This window comes from Opisthorchis viverrini (assembly GCF_000715545.1).
Source record: "Opisthorchis viverrini unplaced genomic scaffold opera_v5_696, whole genome shotgun sequence".
Taxonomy (NCBI): domain Eukaryota; kingdom Metazoa; phylum Platyhelminthes; class Trematoda; order Opisthorchiida; family Opisthorchiidae; genus Opisthorchis; species Opisthorchis viverrini.
The window spans coordinates 41,818-60,927 of NW_008752347.1; the positions used below are offsets into that span (position 1 = coordinate 41,818).

Here is a 19,110-nt window from a genome sequence, read left to right on the forward strand (position 1 = left end):
AATCCATCATGAAACATCAGGTGAACGTTCCGAGACCGGATCCGCGTTCATTTAGGTCGACTTGTGGAGCCGTAAAGTTGAAGTTCGATGCGATGTGCTCTGTGAGCAACAACCACCTGATTGCCTCTGATAAGAATACAAAGCATCGTTTAATTGCACTCGTCCGGATATGACCACATCATTACTATGATGGTAGGGTCACTTTTCTGGAGAAAAAAATCACCCGATAGTGCCATCACCCAATAAAACATGAGAGTTTTAATGAGGCACAGATACACAAATCTTAATATAGCTTTTCAACCAATGACCATGGAAAGACTCCCTGCATCCTAGCCATATGCAACAGATATATGCTGGAAACTTAGAAGATCGATTAAACTAGGGATAAAACAGTTGTTAATCATGCTCCTGATGACCAAAGTAAGTGATTAGGTTAACCTAACAGCACGCTTCTTGCTTGAGTAGAGTTAAGACACAAGTTCACTCAAGATGGCCAGTCTTTGGTCTGGTTCAGTGTGACTAAAAACGCCCAATGCGTACCGTTCAGTAGAAACAAATCATCAATAAAAGCCGATTCGGTTCGCAATAGCCTGTATACTGGCACGGAAATGTTCATAGCAGCCAACCAACGGTACAAAGCAAAATAACAATCAAGACAAATGAGCAATTTTGGTGGTAGAAAATACCCACATTCAACAAAATGAAAATGCAAGGTGGCACATGGATTGCCGGAAACCGGTTGCGGTGTGGGATAAACGTTTGAACAGGACCAAAGGATACATACAGCAACAATTAGTGAAGGGGAGTGTCACCCTGAGGTGGTGCGCCCAGCGCAGAATCAGCTCGTTTCTTGTGCGTTTTGAGCCGACCCTTGTCCAATGAAGCCAAATCCAACGCTTCTACCTCAGCAAATTGACTTTCCACTGTCAATCGCAGAGCTTGCACAAACGTTGGTACGGAAACTGTTGGCCTTTGACCATACTGGGCCAGCAGGGGATGCACAGAATAGGCAGGACCAGATTGCAGAGCAGCTGATGACTGACAGGATCCAAGATAAAGGCGTCCACTGGTGGAGAGACTGGAACGTAAGCTGGGACTAACTTTAGTGAGATGGAAGGCGTGTGCCAAGAGGGGTAGTTTACGCAATGTACGGCCATTCAGGCCAACACTACGTTCGGAAAGTTTCCAGAGGTCCAAGCTGAGATAATTCATCTGTCAAAAGTGAACAGACAACGAGAAATAAGAATATTACGTCCTAACAGGCAGATTTTTCTGGTTGTTTGGAAACTTCTGATGGGTTGCTAGTTTTTTTTAAGTTGTAGGCAATAACACTGAATAGTAGAGGGACATTATGAAAATAATCAGTTGTAAAGGACGCCAAAATCAGCCTTGCCGTGTTTCCAAGTTTGGAAATGAAACTCTAGTGGTTCCATATGGGAGTCCCTCTGCACACTGCCATTGTTCTTGCAGCACAAAAATGTGTTGAGGAGCTGAATGCAACGACGATTGTGTCACGTCAACAGTTCAAGATAACAGTTCAAGACAGACTTGGATGTAAGAATTATCAATTCCAAACAGCCTGAATTCTTTCATTTCCACAATCCGACGAATCACAACAACCAGTACGAAGTTCCTCGTTTTACAAGATACTGGTGACCCAAAAATGGATAACCACACGAAGTAAGAATCAAAGCAAATTTCCTGATCCGATAAGTATATAACTGGGAATTGTACATAAGGTTGCACAACCGTGTGTTATAAATCTGATGTACTGGACTTTGCACAAGATGAATGAACACTTGCATCCGCATTAGTCAGATATCCGGACAGACAATAACAGTGATTGGCACTCCCAACCACGTTGTGACTTGAGTGAAAGTGGATTAACTGGCGGTATATTTACCAGGATTTGTAACCCAAATATTCCATCTGGAGTCAACGTCAAACAGTTGAACTCATCAACGGAGACCCAGAACAGAATTTAAAAAAATGAGATGTTGCGAGCGTGGCCTGTGCGAAGGGATCAAGCTACGAATGACAACCAAACAGGTTACTGTGCCTACCTGGTGTGCGGGATCACGGCTACGGATCTAGTCGCGCTTGACAGTTATGAATCAAATGCTGAAGGATATGTTAGTAGAGCTTAGTGCTTTATTTATTCAGTGAGGCCAAATTCAAAGGGAAGCAGCTCCGTCGGTAGCACACCAGTCTCTAATGTATGAGACATCCGATCCACCATCAACTTCATCAACAGCATGACATCAGTGTTCAACACCGATGCTTCACTGCCGTACAACCACGATTTATTTGAAAGCCTTATTGTAAAGAAAATAGTAAAGGTGGACTATCAAAAAGGTAAGCTTCCTGAAAGCAACCACTGAATGCCCGGAATATACGGAGACTCTCAGCTCCGCTGGGTGTTCCTGGCAGAAAAGGGCGATGGTACGTAAAGTTGATCGTTTCCACAACATGGACGCTGTATTTATGCTTGTTGCAGAGCACCACACCCTCCAGATTCATTCAACGGGCGACCTCCACACACTGACGGCTATGCCTAGTCATCTTCATCATCGACAGCATGACATCATTGTTCAACACCGATGCTTCACTGCCGTACAACCATGATTTATTTGAAAACCTTATTGTCAAGAAAACAGTAAAGGTGGACGGGGAAGGGACATAGTGCTAGCTTACCACAATTATTCCGAGGTGCCTATACCTCCAGACATTCGCTCAGGCGATCTGAATAGAAACTGACAACAAGATTGCCACTGACATCGTTTGGCAGTCATAGCTTGCAGCGTCTCCAACCCGGAGCAGTGAGGATAACGCAGTCACCATTCTGGGAGGCAAGTAGCACCAACAACAACCAAGCGTTTCGTGATCTCCTTCATACTCCTCTGCCAAGTCAACGGTTGGCCACCTCTCTACTTCTGTCACTCTGAGTTGGGCATGGAAAACAGCACTCTCTTCGGCAAATGATGGTTTGGCATACGCAACACAACCAACGCAGCTTCTGGTGCTGGACACATTCTTCAATGGAAGTACCCGTTGCACAACCGAAAACGCGCTTTCTAACTGCCTCGTTACGGATTCGCCGACACCAACCCACACGCGCTATGGTTCCGAGACAACGATTGTGAAACACCGAACATCCGAGCCAAGTGTGGTTCAATGCAAACTAAACAAATCGTGAGCGACAATGACGACATTTCGTACCTAGAGGCAACCGTGGACATAAAGATGTAGTGGGCAGCTTCCGGGATTGGTCAGACATTTATGCCCTCATCATCTATATTCTCGCAAGCCTACAGTGTCCCTTAGAGAGCTCAGAAACACAAGAAATTCTATCCTACGGTAACCCGATTACTGGTGGAGAGGTCCGAGTTGTTCCAATTAAAACGTCAGTCTATAGACGGAACCTAATGACATAAGTGTGTCGCTGTACTTAGGAGGCGAAAAATTACCACACAGGATGAAAGCACCACCACAAAAACAGCAACAACGACCTCCAAACTACCAACAAAAGACGCCAAAAACACAACACAATGATCCCTACAAACATACAGGGATGATGTGACACGAAACAAAAAGCTACTGTTGAGTGTCGTTTGAAAAAATTACCACGTTAAGCAAGAACAGGTACCTTATTTTCCATGAATTGCATTGCTGCCAGAGCTTGGTAACTCAGCAGCTTATCCTCGCCCGCTTCAACTAAACCAACGCGCATGAGTTCTTGCAAACAGGAACGGAAAATAGTGTAGATGGCCGGAGCGGATGGCGGACCAATAAACACGCGAATATCAGCCCGATCAAGAAAGGCAGGATCGATCACGCCGGTCACGTTGGAGGTTGCCAAAACGAGCACATTAGGATAGCGCTTGATCTGATCATCACAAAATCAAAAAGTCTCACCAGAAAGGAACATAAAATGATAGAACAAACACGTGTGATATGCTTCGATGAATTATCTACATACGACATGGCAAAACCGCGCTTATCTGATAAGCCTACATAGCTTCAGGATGATCATCTCGTTCACACGACTGACTACTGAGTCACTTGAACCTGGCTGCATATGGTAGCGTAGGGGAATTCTGCTAATTTATTTTTATCAACGCTGAAAGTCAAAACCATTTAAATGATGCATTCAAACTTAGAACAGACACTAACTCAGTGTCGATGAATATTCTGAGACACGCACTTTGATAAACAACGCAAGGTTTCAGCGAGCCACGAATTACAGTCCCGACCACCGTCCAAATCAGCCAGCAACTCAAGATTTAAACGTATCCCGTTTCGAGTATTACAAATCAATATGGAATCTTTCTAAACAGTAAACTAAACAGTGAATAAGTCTATGATCTTCGGTCACCGAAAAAAGCATCATAGCTCTAGCAGTACAGAGATTTTGCGGTCTCCTGTTCGCTCACAGTGATGAAGCATATAACCCTTGCACGATCAAAGCTGGGCGTTTAAACACGAATTCCGTCCGAAACCGCATTCTCACAAGACACTAAACTTCTACATGGTAGCTGGTTTGCTCGCTGAGCTGGACAATCTGATTGTTAACGCTTCAGCATCAATCGAGGTGATATCACCAGAGCACAACCACTGACCCCATCCATTCCGCCCTCTAACAACGCACAGACGATGTCATCCCGATTGGTGATGAATTACTTGCAATTAAATTCCCCAGCTCAGTGGGCAAACGACCATCGTATGAAGCTCTATGAAGAGTTTTATGTGTAGAAGAGCAGCCTATGCGATTGAGGAGCAAATAAACATTTTCTATGGTCGCGTTTGTATTGAAATAATCGTCCGCTAGGTAAAAAAATACGTCCAAACAAACTTTTGCTGACTTTGAATCAACTGCTTGTGAGACACTGGACAAAACTTTCGAAGTCGTGACGATGCATCAGTACGACGCTGAAGGTGTCTGTGCAATAACCCGCAACAGGGTTTTGTTACGTATCTACTTGAGTTGTTACCCAGCTTCAAGAACGAGGCGCTTACAACTGAAATGCCCATCTGAACATCCAGCTGGGACAAACGTCATCAACGTCACTGACATGGTATCTATCGAGAATCTTACGCAAAACAAGTCCATAAAACAATGAAAAAACTAGTTAGGTAGGTCGTTTAGGTGACAGTGACAGTATACCTGTCACTGGGAGAGCTTACGTACAATGTCGTGTAAGGTTTTCAATCTCGTGTGAGAAGAATCATGTGAACCCTAATCAAGAAGACGTGAAGACGTCAGGCGATCAAAATAACAGAAGCTGCTTGTTTCGCGTAGTGATATCACGATCTGTACGCTTCAAAACTTTCATCGACTTAGGTTTGGCGAAAACGAGGGTTTGCTTAGTAGCCAGTTGTCACGCCAGTAGAGTATGTGCCCAATTACATTTGACATCACCTGAGGATGTGGCCTTTAAAGCTCAATACGAGATATTTTGGTAAGCTTGCTTAAATAGTGGTTCGGAATTGCTCGACAGCTACAGGAGCAGATTCCTTTCCAGTTCCTAGAAGAGCTGTTGAGCACAACCTTGATCGGAAGCGATTAGAGAGTAGCAACAGTCAAGAAAAGAGCCTTGCCTTCGATGGCTGATCGCTCTGAAATCCACCAGCCTCCGTGGTTATGCATATTCACCATCCTTACCATTGTGGCCTGACTACAAACAGGACAGGTCATGAAGTCGACTCCCGGAGAGAATGAGACAGCCCAATTTGCACTGAGAGCCTCGGTGAACATTTCGCACTGGATGGAATAGTGCTTAGTTTCCGACCAAAGGTATGTCTAGATGAATCAGAGCTAAAGTGGCTACTACGTGAGCAGGAACTATGAAAAGGGGATGGTTAGCGAGCGCCCTTATGGAAGTTGACAAATGGACAGCATAAAGACGGTCGTTTGAATCGACCCAGCCAAGCAAGGAGGCTTCAGCTTGGGTACTGAGATCGATACCAAGGCTGACTCGAACAGCTGCATCAGCTGCAGGATCGCAATAGTTTTAGCAGGTGGCGTCTGAATGACCAAACTGCCGCGGACTCTGTTACCGTAAGTAGTCAAGTTTCAGAAATTTGGAAAACAGCTATTGACGAAATATCACGAGAGCCCTAGCAAAACTTCATTCCGGTTTGCTTTGGAGTTTGAACATTAGAGGCTTGGTAAATTCAAAGGAACGAGGTCTGAGAGGGACACAAAGCGACTGAAATAGGCGGCTATGTTGTACTAGTCCTTGGACGCAAGAGGGACACCTAGAACCCGAATATACACTACAGCAATCGTTAAATGAGCAGAAGGGGAGATTTGGATGAAGGATAGGAGGTATCAGCGGTACTCTGTTTTCGCTTACCCAACAGTATGCATAGGGTGATCCGAATGATGACAACAAGTGACGGCCGATGTAGCTCGAAATCATTATTTCACATGTAGTTTTGTGGACTGACATACTGTCAAGTTGTCCAAAACGAGGCAGGAATTATTGGGGTCCCCAGCCGAAAGCCTTGGCTCAAAAATACAAACACAAAACAGCGATATTTAACGTAAAGCCACCAGAGTATTGGGAATTTAAACGACAAACCTCGACACCCGCTTCGACCCTGGAACTGGAAGGCCAGAAGAATGGTGTTCGGACCTGTATTCATTGAACAGCTTTGCATAGTTCGGGGGCGCACAAACCACCAAACCAGCTTACAGTTCAGGCTCTTCATGAGTATGAGCACTTTTAGAGCCCTGTGAGTTAATCACGTTTTGGACGAATTTTGCGGGTTGTTTTGAAACTGATAAAAAGCCTATCGCAGGAAATGAGTAACATGAAAGAAAACTGCTTTGCTGCTGCTTAGTGATGTTTTTGTTGGACAGATAATAAAGCCAATCCGGCCTTTACAAAGAACGACAGAAACTAATGAACAATAATACTCACTTGATCTATTTGTGTCAAAACTGCATTGACAACACGAATAGCATCACTGGGTTCACAGCCTGACATGGCGGAACTGCGTACCGCAGTCAAACTTTCCACCTCATCAACCAAGAGACAAACCAAATGCTCAGGTGCTTCCAGATACTCTCTGATAGCATCGAACATACGAGCAACCAGCCGGGCACTCTCAGAAAACCATTTCGACATAAGATTCATTGTGTTGAGCTCAATAAGTTTGGTCGATGAGTAACGATTAGCCATGCGGATGGCCAATTTGTTAGCTAGGGCTCGGCACAATGATGTCTTTCCCGTTCCTGGTGGACCGTACAATAAAATCACTCGATTCCACGAGATTATTGACGTGGACACCTAAAAGCAGGTTACGATCGTCAAGATGTAATACCTGTCTATCAGCGAACAGAAGCGCTGTCTGGGCATAACTCAGCAAGTCCAGTTTGATATCTGAGTCAAAAATTAAAGACTCCCACAGACCTTGCATTTCCATCGATGGAAGAAGCCAAACAGTTCCACCGTTGATAGTCTCGGATCCCACTTCAACAAGTTCGTGCACTGGTAGTGCCTCGTCACCAGAAACGAGTTGATAGACATGTACTAACAGAGGAACAGTGCGCAAATCCACCGACTTGCTGATATCGTAACCATTCTCACCATCAGCTTCGTCCAAAAGGAGCTGTATAGAGAGGGATTGACAAGAAAAACAAAACATACTTGAGATCCACGAAACATGAAAAGTGATGCAGCGAAAACCTTTAATTCAAAGATACTTGTATAGCACTTTCAAATGTGCGGAACAATGAAAGTAAAGCACTGGGAAGTAAAACAGAAATCACTACCATAAAAAACGCATCAAGTTTAGGGCAAAACTAAAAGCCCCCTGTCATTAGAAAATGTCAAAAGTTGAAAACCTCACCTAAGAACAAAAGCACCACTACACAGAGAGGGACGCAGGCACAAGGTTTCTCTTAAATGCCATGGGAATCGTATGGAAGCTTTCTCTCAGCACTCCTATTCAAAAGATTCACTCGATCAAGCTCTGTATGTGCTTTACAAAAAGTTTGTTCTCGCTTTGAGAATTTTAAAATTGTGGGCATATTAATGAAGAGGTGACTGCAGTGTTCGCCGTCTTCATCTTAAAATAACCCACAAGAATACCAAAATGTTGAGTCGTCAAGGGAGCATCAGACCTGGTGCCCAACCCGGTGCATACATGTAGCAGGCTTGCAGTTCTCCTGAGATGCAGTAAACCAACGAAATGGCCATTTAGATCTATGATGAAGAAAGTCAATGAACGACACTACGAATATTTCAACAAAAGGGTTCAGAAGACCTGACCCAGGACACCAACTGAGAGAAGGTAAACATCAGCGAATTGGTGCCTAACACTGGATGTAACCAGTGTTACACCATGACTACATGTATGCGTCACTTGTAGTGAGAACACGGACATCATCGACGGCCTAACCTTGTGACAGCTAGTTGGCACCCAGAGTTGTATAAATTCAAACCAAATATCGATTGAGCATACAAACATGCAGAAAATTTTATACCAGTTTTAAATGAAAAGTTTGGTTGCATGGAGGCTATCTATTGTTTAAAATGGCTACGCATTTCTAAATTAGGAAGACACATCACGGTCAGCACACAACAGCATGAAGTTAAACGGGGATAGTGTCGAGAAGGCGGCTTACGCTGATAGATGCAACGCAACGTTGAAGAAATTCGGCAACCTGTTGACTTGAGCTGTCTGAGTTGACAGCAGTGAAGTGGTTCTCACAATTATTGAAAACCGTAGGGACGTGCCGTGGACCCAAACTGCGTAAAAACTCCACTACGTTTGACTCAATTACAGAAAACGTTTCCACATTGAACTGTGAAATACAAACTTCGGCATGAATGGGACGATCGGAGGTAGGCAGTTCCAAGGGGGCATTGTTTAGCAACTGATCAGAAAACAGGATATTTCCATTGAGTTCGGCGTCTGGCGGTCCACAAGAGAAGATTCTCCCACTGGAAGAATACGGTGATCCGCCCGGGGGCTCCGAATTGGAGGCTGCACTTGTTGTCCAGGCATCGGAGGATTCCGTTTCCATGTACAACCTAAAACAATGTTAGGACGCTGGGTAGGAAAACCAGTTGCACGCACTAAAGGTGTTTTAAAAAGTGTCATAAAATCATGTTCAGCAATGACCTTGAGACGAGCCGCAGTTCGGATTATCGTGGAAACAACTTTTTCTCCGTCCAAAGCAATAGCTTATATTCGGATTTTAGCCAAAGTAATTATTTTTAGATGCAAAAGCTTCGCTCAAACAGGATGGCGATGATATGTAAAGGAGGAAGCAAAAAGTTCAAAAATTACAGACTACACTTTACAAGGCTGCTGCCGCTTACATATAGTACTGGGCAGTTATGTAGTGTAGTCATGTAGATTGCACGCTGTCTGACTTCGCAAGAATATGAAATACTTCTCAGGAAGTAACTGTCTCAGCATTCAGAATGCGGAAAATAAACTAAACAAAAGTGCAACAGATAGATCAATTCTAGGTGGCTTGTAGGCCAGTGAAATCTAAAGTATCGCACTCACAGTTCAACTTCGTCCCAGTTTCACCTAAAATCCAACCGTTTAGCACGAAACTACGGCCACATTACATCTTGATTTCTAGGAGAATCCATCAACGCAAGGAATAATTTTGTGGATTTCACTTTACATACTGCTGTGGCGTGTAAAGTAGGGCTCTGAAAAAAACAGCATGGCTGAAAAGCATCATTCAAGCCGCGAAAACGGACGAAGTATGAAAGATAAAAATATATTAGATAAAATATAGTACATCTGGATGCAAAAAACGCGAGGTGAAAATCATCAAAGAACTGAGTATAACAAACGACCGGATTAATCAGGGGGAACCGAGCTCCCGAGATCTTTCCATCAAAGCAGATAGGCCAACTGAAGCGAGAAGTTTACATTCCGAATCGTTGTCTACCGATGAACAGAGTTTAAGCCAACTGGCAAGTGAAAATCCCGAAGCATCTGTATAGTCGGGTGCAGGTAGAGGGTGCATCGATGAAGAGCCCTCAAGAAACATTTGCGGATTGGCCAAAAGGAGGCTGGTGGGAGTAGTAGTTATTACGGTTCCAACTGCAATCAAAACTGCTCGTCTTACAGCTGGTTCTCTATGAGCATACAGAGTTGGTGCAAGTTCCAAGAGTTCCGATGCCATTCGCGCCTGAACGGAAGACAAGCGAGCACACATGTATACGACAGCCAGTGAAGCAACCAAATTAGCTAACAAACTGGCGTCCTGATGAGCAAATGTGCCAGTGTGAGAACCAGCAAAAAGCTGAGGTATGCTTCGTAACAGAGGAAAAAAGAATTCTCCGGCAACTGCAGCGAATTGGTTGATTGTTTGTGGTTTCGGTGGTCGATGGCTGCAGAAGCGACGTGTTTGTGACACAAGCTTAGAGGACATCAACGACTTGGGTGTAGAATCGTCAGCGTGCGAAGGCGAAACACCCGCTTTCTTGTCCACATTACCGTCAGACGATAGTTGACAGGCTATATCAGTGATCGCAGAGATAATGTTTTGCCGTTGTCCAACGGAACATGTGGACTGACAGAATTCATTTGTAAGATAACGAGCACATTCCTTCGGAGCAACAGTACCCAGCGCAACAAGGGCTGCGTGGCGACAGGATGCTAATTTAGATTCCTCGGGACAAGAGGGCAGGTCCATATGCACAAACACATGGGCAAAGTCGTTCACCAGTTCACGTGCAGCATTTGGATGAGCATAAATAAGTTCTTCGGCGGAAGTATAACAAGCCACGCTGATATGGTTATCTTCAGGTTTGGAACATAGCATACCATCCAGACATTCGCGTAAATAACGAGGTTTCCTGTAAGAAGATAATACAGAGCTGACCATTTTTGGTTGACCAGATCGTCGAGGTAAATGTACAAACGGCGAATGGTTGGGGTCTAACGAGTCAGGTTCATCGTCGCTATCCACATCGGATGTGGGCTTGTCTGACCTGGCTTCTATAGCCTGACATTTTTCAGTAAAGTCTAAAAAGTTGACAAGGAAAATAGAAGTACATTTTTAGTTACGAAGCGCATGGAGAAATCAATGCACAAAGTGGCCAAGAAACTTTGGATCAAACTTCAACGGCTCTTATTCGAAGAGCTGCGACATGATAAAACTGTATGCATTTGATAACTAACGAATTCAGAACTCTCATACGCAAGCGACTGTCACCGATGGATCTTCGTACAATATCCACCTCTCTAAGAAACCCTTAGGAGGAAACACATCCACTGTGGAAAAACCTTTCAATCACGAGATTTGTCCATCCTGATCCTACCTTGAAGAAAACATCTTCATCCAGAACTGATGAGACACTTTCTGCTCCTCCAGATAGCTGGTTTATTCGTAAAGAGAAAAAACAATGTCAACATATGACTGACCCAGATTTATTGGTGGACCGCCACTCAAAAAAGTTTTCCCGAAGCACAGGTTACTGGTTGCTGGGATAGCCTTTCTGGCTCCATCAGCTGATCTCATTTAGTCTGCTCGGATGGCTTCGGCAGACAGCTATAACAGCTGAGAGCGTAGCTTCTTTTTATCACCTTTCATTCATCGTCCAAACAACTACCATCGGTTTGACTGTGAATTTCAAGTGGCTTCCCAGCCAAATCAGCTCGACACCGTTCTTATGCTGTTGTCGGTGATGTCCGAGTAACACGACATGAATGGTTGCGCTGAAAGTTGATACTAAAGAGGAACAGACGATGTTCAGCACAGAGATGAAGAATTCGTCCTCTATTATCTCTACAGTGGCCATCAACTCCGAGTCTACCACTCAAGTGTGCTGATTCCGGGCCCGGTCCTCCAACCTGAGCGTTAAGATCACAAGCCAAGATGAAACCATCCTTCTTGCTGATCGGAGCAATCGTAACCCATCTCAATAAAATCTACCTTTCTGTTTCTGAGCTGCAGTCTGCTGGCGCATATTCCGACACGACTAATAAGCACTGTTTACTCATTTATCTTAGTTGAACCAGACAAACGTAAGGCGCAAAGATGACCGCTTTCTGTCCAGTCCAAAAAACACAGCCCTGGGAATGAGTTTAGCACCATGCAAGTTGTCATGAACCGTTGCATCAGGATCAGAAGATATCTGGCGAGTGGAGGATCAAATACCTGAGGTCGTAGAAATGGCTTGTGGTGATTGTATGAACTGGGGTCTTGCATGCATGTTTCGGATACAACACACAAGCAAGATTTGAAAAACGGATGACTGTTTTCAAGTTCAGAAGAGAATGTGGATACTAAGCTGAAACATGGGATTCAGTTCAGTGAGGGGTCATTAGGGTTTGCTTTATTGAACGGTAGCTAGGACAGTGGGTAATGATTAGAGGATGGATGAATTGAATCGTGGTTAACACTAGCTAGCTACACGTGTCTTATGTGTAGTGCGGGTTAATGAGCCATACTACGCGTAAGGGAGCATCCGATGTGCACCTGCTTCTGTTTGATTTGATAGTTACGACCGACAGCTCTGGAACTGTTCCTTCAATATGCACCCTCAGGTTTTACCCCCACGTAAGGGGATTCTGGCTGACTGCACATATGACACAGCGCAAACCGCATGTAGTCTTGTCCATTGTGTGCGGTGGTAGTTCGATGAGACAGGCGTACCCGAAAGCGGGAGTTAGTCCAGTCCGATTATGACTGTGTGGATTAGATACAAGAAGCCAATAAACTCATTTATCACAAATATACACGACAATGGACGAACCTCTATCGCCTTCTACAATCCTATCCTGTCTAATCGCACTCCATCGTCCTCGCATGTCCTACAAAAACTGCGAAAGACGATTAAAAAACTCTAATTGAAACACGCTGGTTTACCTTGTGTTCCATAGAGCGTTACGATGTTAGATTAAGAGCTCGTTACTTAGGCATGCCGTGGAAATCTATTAGCAATTCAGATGAACGAGACTATGGTGTAAATAAACGTGTGTATTTCAGAATGACTGGCATTCAAAAGCAGCCTCTCCATCGGTAGTTGGTCGTTGTGTGATCAATTCTGCTCCATGGTAGTTCAGTTACATACTATTGAAAAACAGGTGATAGTCAGCACAAGACTGGGAAAGGCTTCCATTACTGTCATTAAGCACTGCGTCTAAACTAAACACGTCAATAAGATATTGCTCTGATGGAATGATGTGGCGTAGTTGCGCGTTAAAAGCACCAGCTATTGCGACAACCAATTTCTTACAAGAATCAAACAAGTTGAACTTTACCTTGTCAGCCCATTACCAAATAGACATGTGAGTGCTTGTGTTCCCTCACATTATCTCGTAAAAACTTCGACTAGTGATTCATGCGACAGCTGAATGGTTCTGCACATAGCCGTCCCCTCCTGCTTACGCCCCTGTTATAACCAAACGGTCTGGCTGGAACGTAGCGAGAACGATCTGGATGAAAACATGCGAGTGAGATCCCAGTAAGAGAGGTGAGGCAATAAACATGAGCGCTAGCGGTGATGATGATGATGATGACGATGATGATGATGATGATTATCGTTCAGCTCTAGCACGCTTTCACTGCCTAGCTGCCATGCCACCCGACGGAAGTACGAGGGCTGTGATACTGGCAGTTTGCCCAAACCTACATAGGAGAAACCGAGAGGCATAGGTCGGGTTCGGACCAGTAAATTCGCGCTCTAACCATTGGCGGTACCACTGGTCAGTACCCTGGGCAAATGAATGGCGTGTCTACAGCTAAGGTTATTAAGTGGGAAGTTCGAGATGGGGGCTTGAAGAAGATGAAGATGGTAGACAGGCTGGTGTAGGCAGGCTGAGTTACTACCAGAGCTTCCGTATGTATATAGTAAGGTGACTAATATCCCCAATCCGTCTTTTATCCAAACACCTGATTGCAAGGCTAGTGTAAGTGGTACGAATTCCGGAGAACAAGACAATAGTCTTCTCACCACTGAGGTGGAGATCTAAGAGACTGTGTTTCATGAGGTTGTCCACTGTCCCTAGTAGGGTGCTCTGAAGGCTCTTTGGACATCCTCTAGCACAGCTTGACACGTGGCTGACCCATTGAAACTGTCACAATAACATGATGCAGTCTGTTCGAGACTACGTTATTTGAATTGCCGCTTCTAGTTCCTCCCTTTACTGACACAGACCTTTTCCGCTATAAATTTGTGAACTCCATTTTGAAAGCCCACTTGTACTGTATGTGCAAGACCATTCCTGATAAGGAATTATATCATGTTACCTCAAGGGAGCAGCAGTTGATCGAAGCCCTTGCGCAACAAGGAGCACAAAACGTCTGCCTACTTGTGAGTAGTTGGAGAACCCACTGATATTCTTGCTGAAATAAGCCGGGTGATTAGAGTTCAAAAGAACTGTCGCAAGGACCGGTTCGTCATCGTATCACATTCTATCGAGAACTTGCTGGGACATACTGAGGGGTGAAACCCGGTAGTACGAAATTAATTTCGTTACATCAGCTCTCAAAGTATAAATCTGAGCGACGAGATTGGGTTACAAATTATCCAGATCTTTATTTGCACAGCTTGCTTGAGGCCGTGACAAAGTCAACAAGACAGAAGCATTGCTACTTCAACCGTAAGGTCCCGAACAGGGTGACCTGTAGATTGAATAAAGTAAACTCAGTGTCCAAGTCGATTCAGGCTTCAAAAGGACAAAAGTATTGATCAAAGGTAACGCCGTTCAGAACCAGTTTTCCCTTGCTTTGGACGTAAAACTATGAAAACGATATAAGTATACCCTGTTTTTAAGATGGCTGCCTTTGTAGGCTAGCTGCAATCGGCTTAGCTGACCAGGTGGACAAAGATTAAAATGCACACCAAATAATTGGTGTACAGAGAACGAATCCCAAACCGTGTTGATTGCGAGGCGACTAGTAAAGCGGTAAAACTAATAATCAACAGAAGACGCGCTGTCCAGCTAGGAACGCTTGAGCGTACGACTTCATAAAAGTGGTGAGTGTCACACGTCACGACAGAAATCGGGGAAGAAATTTCACGGAACGCTGAAAACACTTTTTGACATGTTGCTTGGTCGACCAGTCGTATGCATAAGCTGTGTCGGCGGTTTCTCCGTTGTTTGGTCTGAAACCCTTCTTCTTGCTAGTGGTCAACCGGTTCAGCAGTAACACGACAGTGGTAGATACATCTGATTGGTAAGACTAGTGGGCGTGNNNCTTAGCTGACCAGGTGGACAAAGATTAAAATGCACACCAAATAATTGGTGTACAGAGAACGAATCCCAAACCGTGTTGATTGCGAGGCGACTAGTAAAGCGGTAAAACTAATAATCAACAGAAGACGCGCTGTCCAGCTAGGAACGCTTGAGCGTACGACTTCATAAAAGTGGTGAGTGTCACACGTCACGACAGAAATCGGGGAAGAAATTTCACGGAACGCTGAAAACACTTTTTGACATGTTGCTTGGTCGACCAGTCGTATGCATAAGCTGTGTCGGCGGTTTCTCCGTTGTTTGGTCTGAAACCCTTCTTCTTGCTAGTGGTCAACCGGTTCAGCAGTAACACGACAGTGGTAGATACATCTGATTGGTAAGACTAGTGGGCGTGTTCGTGTGTAAAGATCCAGTTATCTGTAGCAACATAACCACTAACCACTGGAAATGATAATTGAGGCAACTGAAAAACGACAAAAATTCATGAATTCAAACAACTTTAGTGTTGTCCCGGATTGAAGCAATATCTTCGAAAGCGAGCCTAATGACGCTACAGCCATACAACCTCAAGAGGGAGGAACGACAATGTGAACGGAGACCATCAAACCAAACTTACCAGATTCCGAGACGACCGATGTTGTGTCTGTTGTGTCTGTAGGAAAGGCTGGGAAAGGTACAAATAAGGGTTTGATTCGTTTGATCACTTCAAGATCCTCATACTCGAACTGCAGCGAACCACACTGACCATCATCACAAGGTAGTTTAATCAAGCTGACAAGCCATTCTCCAACAGCCATTCCAATAGTTCGAATTTCAATCCTGGGGCTTGCAAGATGACTGCTAATGCCACTGAGAATATCCGGCAGCATGAGACTATCAGAAATTTTGATAGACAGTTTAGATGCCACCGGCGAATGAAAGTCAGTAAACCAGGAAGCTAACGCTTGGGAAGTATAAACCCGTTGTTCAACCGATGCGGCCTGAATCGCTGTAGAATCGGCCCACAAGTGAAGTAACGGTAGACCCAACTCTTTATTAACCATATCAACCAATTGTGAGACATTCGAAGACGAAAGATATTGGATGACAATCTGAGATAGCCCTCCGAATAGATTGCGCAAGAGCCGATCGTTCGGAAAATATCTGACAAAGAGAAGGCGCCGGAAGAGCTTGAAGAGAATTTTTAATGAAGAAGGGTTAGGCCCATCTAGCAGTCTGGAGAACAAAACGGCGACAACGAAGGGGTGAGAACTTTTCGATAAGATAGGCTGCAAACAAGATTCCATGCTATTTGTCTTCAAATGATAAAGGGCTTTGGACCATACGTTCTGCGTCACCATACTTGAAGCACTAAGTTGAACCTTAGTGTCGTCTAGTACAAACTCTGCCAGCTCGGACGCAAAACCATTTAAAGCGAGCTCGCTCAGAAGTAGACCACAGAGTTGCGAATGTTCGTCTTCATCGAAACTACCGGATTTGAACACTGAAAGAAGATTGATAACAAAAGCAGTCCGGTTCAGAAACTTGGATTTCGAACGCCTACCAGCAAAACGACTTGGCAAGTTGATCAATGAACGCAACGATGCCTCAACAGGCTTGTTGTTCACAGACTTCCGTAAAGTATCAGACCAAAAAGCAAATGTCGCGGAGAGACGTTCCTGGTTAAAAACAAACTTCTCCAGTTGGTTGGTGACAACAGAGACCCAATCCTCCTCAGTATGCGCAATTAACTGATCCAAAAGGTACCGGAAAACTACATCTGATTTGGATAGCTCTACAGCACATTGTACCAGTTTGCTCCACCGAGCGTCTTTCTGGGCAACGTAGCTGCTAAAAACATGGTGCACAACTCTGTACACATCAAACTCGTAGAACGCTCGCAATTCATTATCGGTGGTTTCGAAAGTGAATTCGGCAGTATGAAGAGGATATATCAGTAAACATTCCAGCGTCGAATGGTTTACCAGTGTAGGACTTGATAGCAAGATGGAGTTCAAAAAGCTACTCAGGGTAGTCATCGTGTTAGTGAGTCCAGGCTGCAAATAGAGACCGACAGTATGAAAGATTGGACTGGGTGAACGAAGGGAAGAATAGGCAGATATCATGCAATGTAACCATGAACACCCTCTCTAAGACGACCACCAAACGTCCATTTTAAAGAATGTGAGAAAGGCAAGAATCTCACGTAACTGCCTGATATATAATAGTGTGAGCCGTAAGGAGCCCCAGAAAAGTCATCAGTATCAAAATCATCGATATAGTGCGGAAGTTTCACCACCACACAATCACGAGGAATACCTTAGTAAAGAGTAGGAAAAAAGGAAAAGTCACCGACCTATAAAAAAACAGCGTACGCCCCACAGTAAAACAATCAAGAACAAGGTTCATACACCCCAGTACAGCAACAACATAAACGGATCTGAGCGACACATCGAAGAAATGTGTCACCAGCGGGACTCATCCAGCCTTCTCTGCGAACCTCGCTTGATATGAACCCGCAAAGCAACGATAAACTTAAGTTGGGCAGTCACACTAGGAAGTAACAGCATGCTTGCATGTGCTGCTGGTGACGTGCTATATCCTGTAGGGATTCTAATGGTGTGCATGAAGAATCACGTGAACCCAACCAGAAATGTACGAAAGTCCAATCGCATCCAGTGTGACGGATAGGAAAGACTTCTAAACAAGGGCTCACAGCTGATAACAGAACTTCCTTTGGTAGACAGTGGTTTAGCACTTTGAACTGATGGATCTTATGTGATATTCTAGTTATTCTCATTCATCACCAAGAGTCTCCTCGCGTATTAACTCATTCCGAACACGCTGCGGCCAAGTAATGCTCGTCACCATACGAAGACATCAATGATCCGACTAGAGCCCTAGGACCTGAAGACTAAGTTTCACAATCATACAGCAAGGCCGCTCTTACGGTTTTCCAGTATATAAGGCTGTTCTGCCTTAGAGGAATTCGCTTTTACACCATAAATAACACGCAGAACTCCGCACGGTATGATATAATCACGGTTTACGAAGCCGCCCAGATAAGTGAACCGGTAAACAAACTCAAGTCCCTCTCCCTGAAGTTTTAGAGGGACATTTGGGGCTCAAAACCCTAACAAAAAATAAACATAGCATTTCAGTTGTAACACCCAATCGGTGCCTGGCTGCCACGCCATCCAAGCCCAGAGAGGAGCTGTCGAAATGCAGAACTTGGATTTGAAACAAGGACCTTCTGGTCAGTAAGTTCGAGCCTTGACCACTGAGCTATCTCGAGTAATAAGCACGCTGAAGACCCAAAACGCAAACCACAGCAAAGGATAGAATCCCAAACTGTACACAGAGTAGCCCGCGCGTACTGATGAGTTAGATAAGAAGAGTGGGTCACTCACATTGTCCAAGTCTACTAGTCTCTCCCTAGATGTAAATTCGATTCCAGGACTCTTGATCCTTTGGAACATGCATACATACGGTCCGGATTATAAAATCAAATAGAAAGGGGAAAGGGAAGAATACCAAAACCCACTGGTTGTCGGAAGATTTGGGACAGTTCTTAAAGGCTCAAACATGCGACAATACGGAGTACGCACTGTCTACAAAGTTGGTCGACTTTATGCACAGAAACCGACTTAAATGAGTCAAGGAATTATTTGAAGTCGAGTAAAACAGAAATTACTGGTCTGCGGCATGGACAGCGCTACTCAAAAGTTTGACATTACGTGAAGATATGGTCCATGCATCCCCTAGCCGGGCGAAACCCTGCTTTTTGCTCTCGGAAATGCGTCTCACGTACCGGGGTTAGGCGTCGCATAAATACTGAAGCCAGTAGCCGTGTTATAACATGCATGAAGCTGATATCTCCATGACTGGAATCGCCGCCTCATGTACTTTTTTGAGGTATGATGTGTTGGGGATATCAATATCCCCCAG

General features: G+C 44.5%; 2 protein-coding genes across 2 annotated transcripts in view; one reads left to right on the plus strand and one right to left on the minus strand.

Annotated features, from left to right (window-relative positions):
- Positions 1-572: 572 nt before the first annotated feature.
- T265_11981 (hypothetical protein) lies at positions 573-17,201 on the minus strand (the record flags this gene model as incomplete). Its single annotated transcript, XM_009178844.1, has 7 exons — positions 573-1,212; positions 3,647-3,886; positions 6,927-7,295; positions 7,330-7,617; positions 8,636-9,044; positions 10,128-11,007; positions 15,800-17,201. The coding sequence occupies 7 exons, from the start codon at positions 17,199-17,201 to the stop codon at positions 793-795; spliced, it is 4,008 nt and encodes a 1,335-aa protein (XP_009177108.1).
- Positions 17,202-18,384: 1,183 nt separating this feature from the next.
- T265_11982 (hypothetical protein) overlaps positions 18,385-19,110 on the plus strand; it is a gene marked incomplete at both ends in the record, with an annotated part of 12,285 nt that continues 11,559 nt past the window's right edge. Inside the window, one exon of the mRNA XM_009178845.1 lies at positions 18,385-18,422. Within this exon, the coding sequence (XP_009177109.1) occupies positions 18,385-18,422 (38 nt within the window). The remainder of the gene's footprint in view (positions 18,423-19,110) is intronic.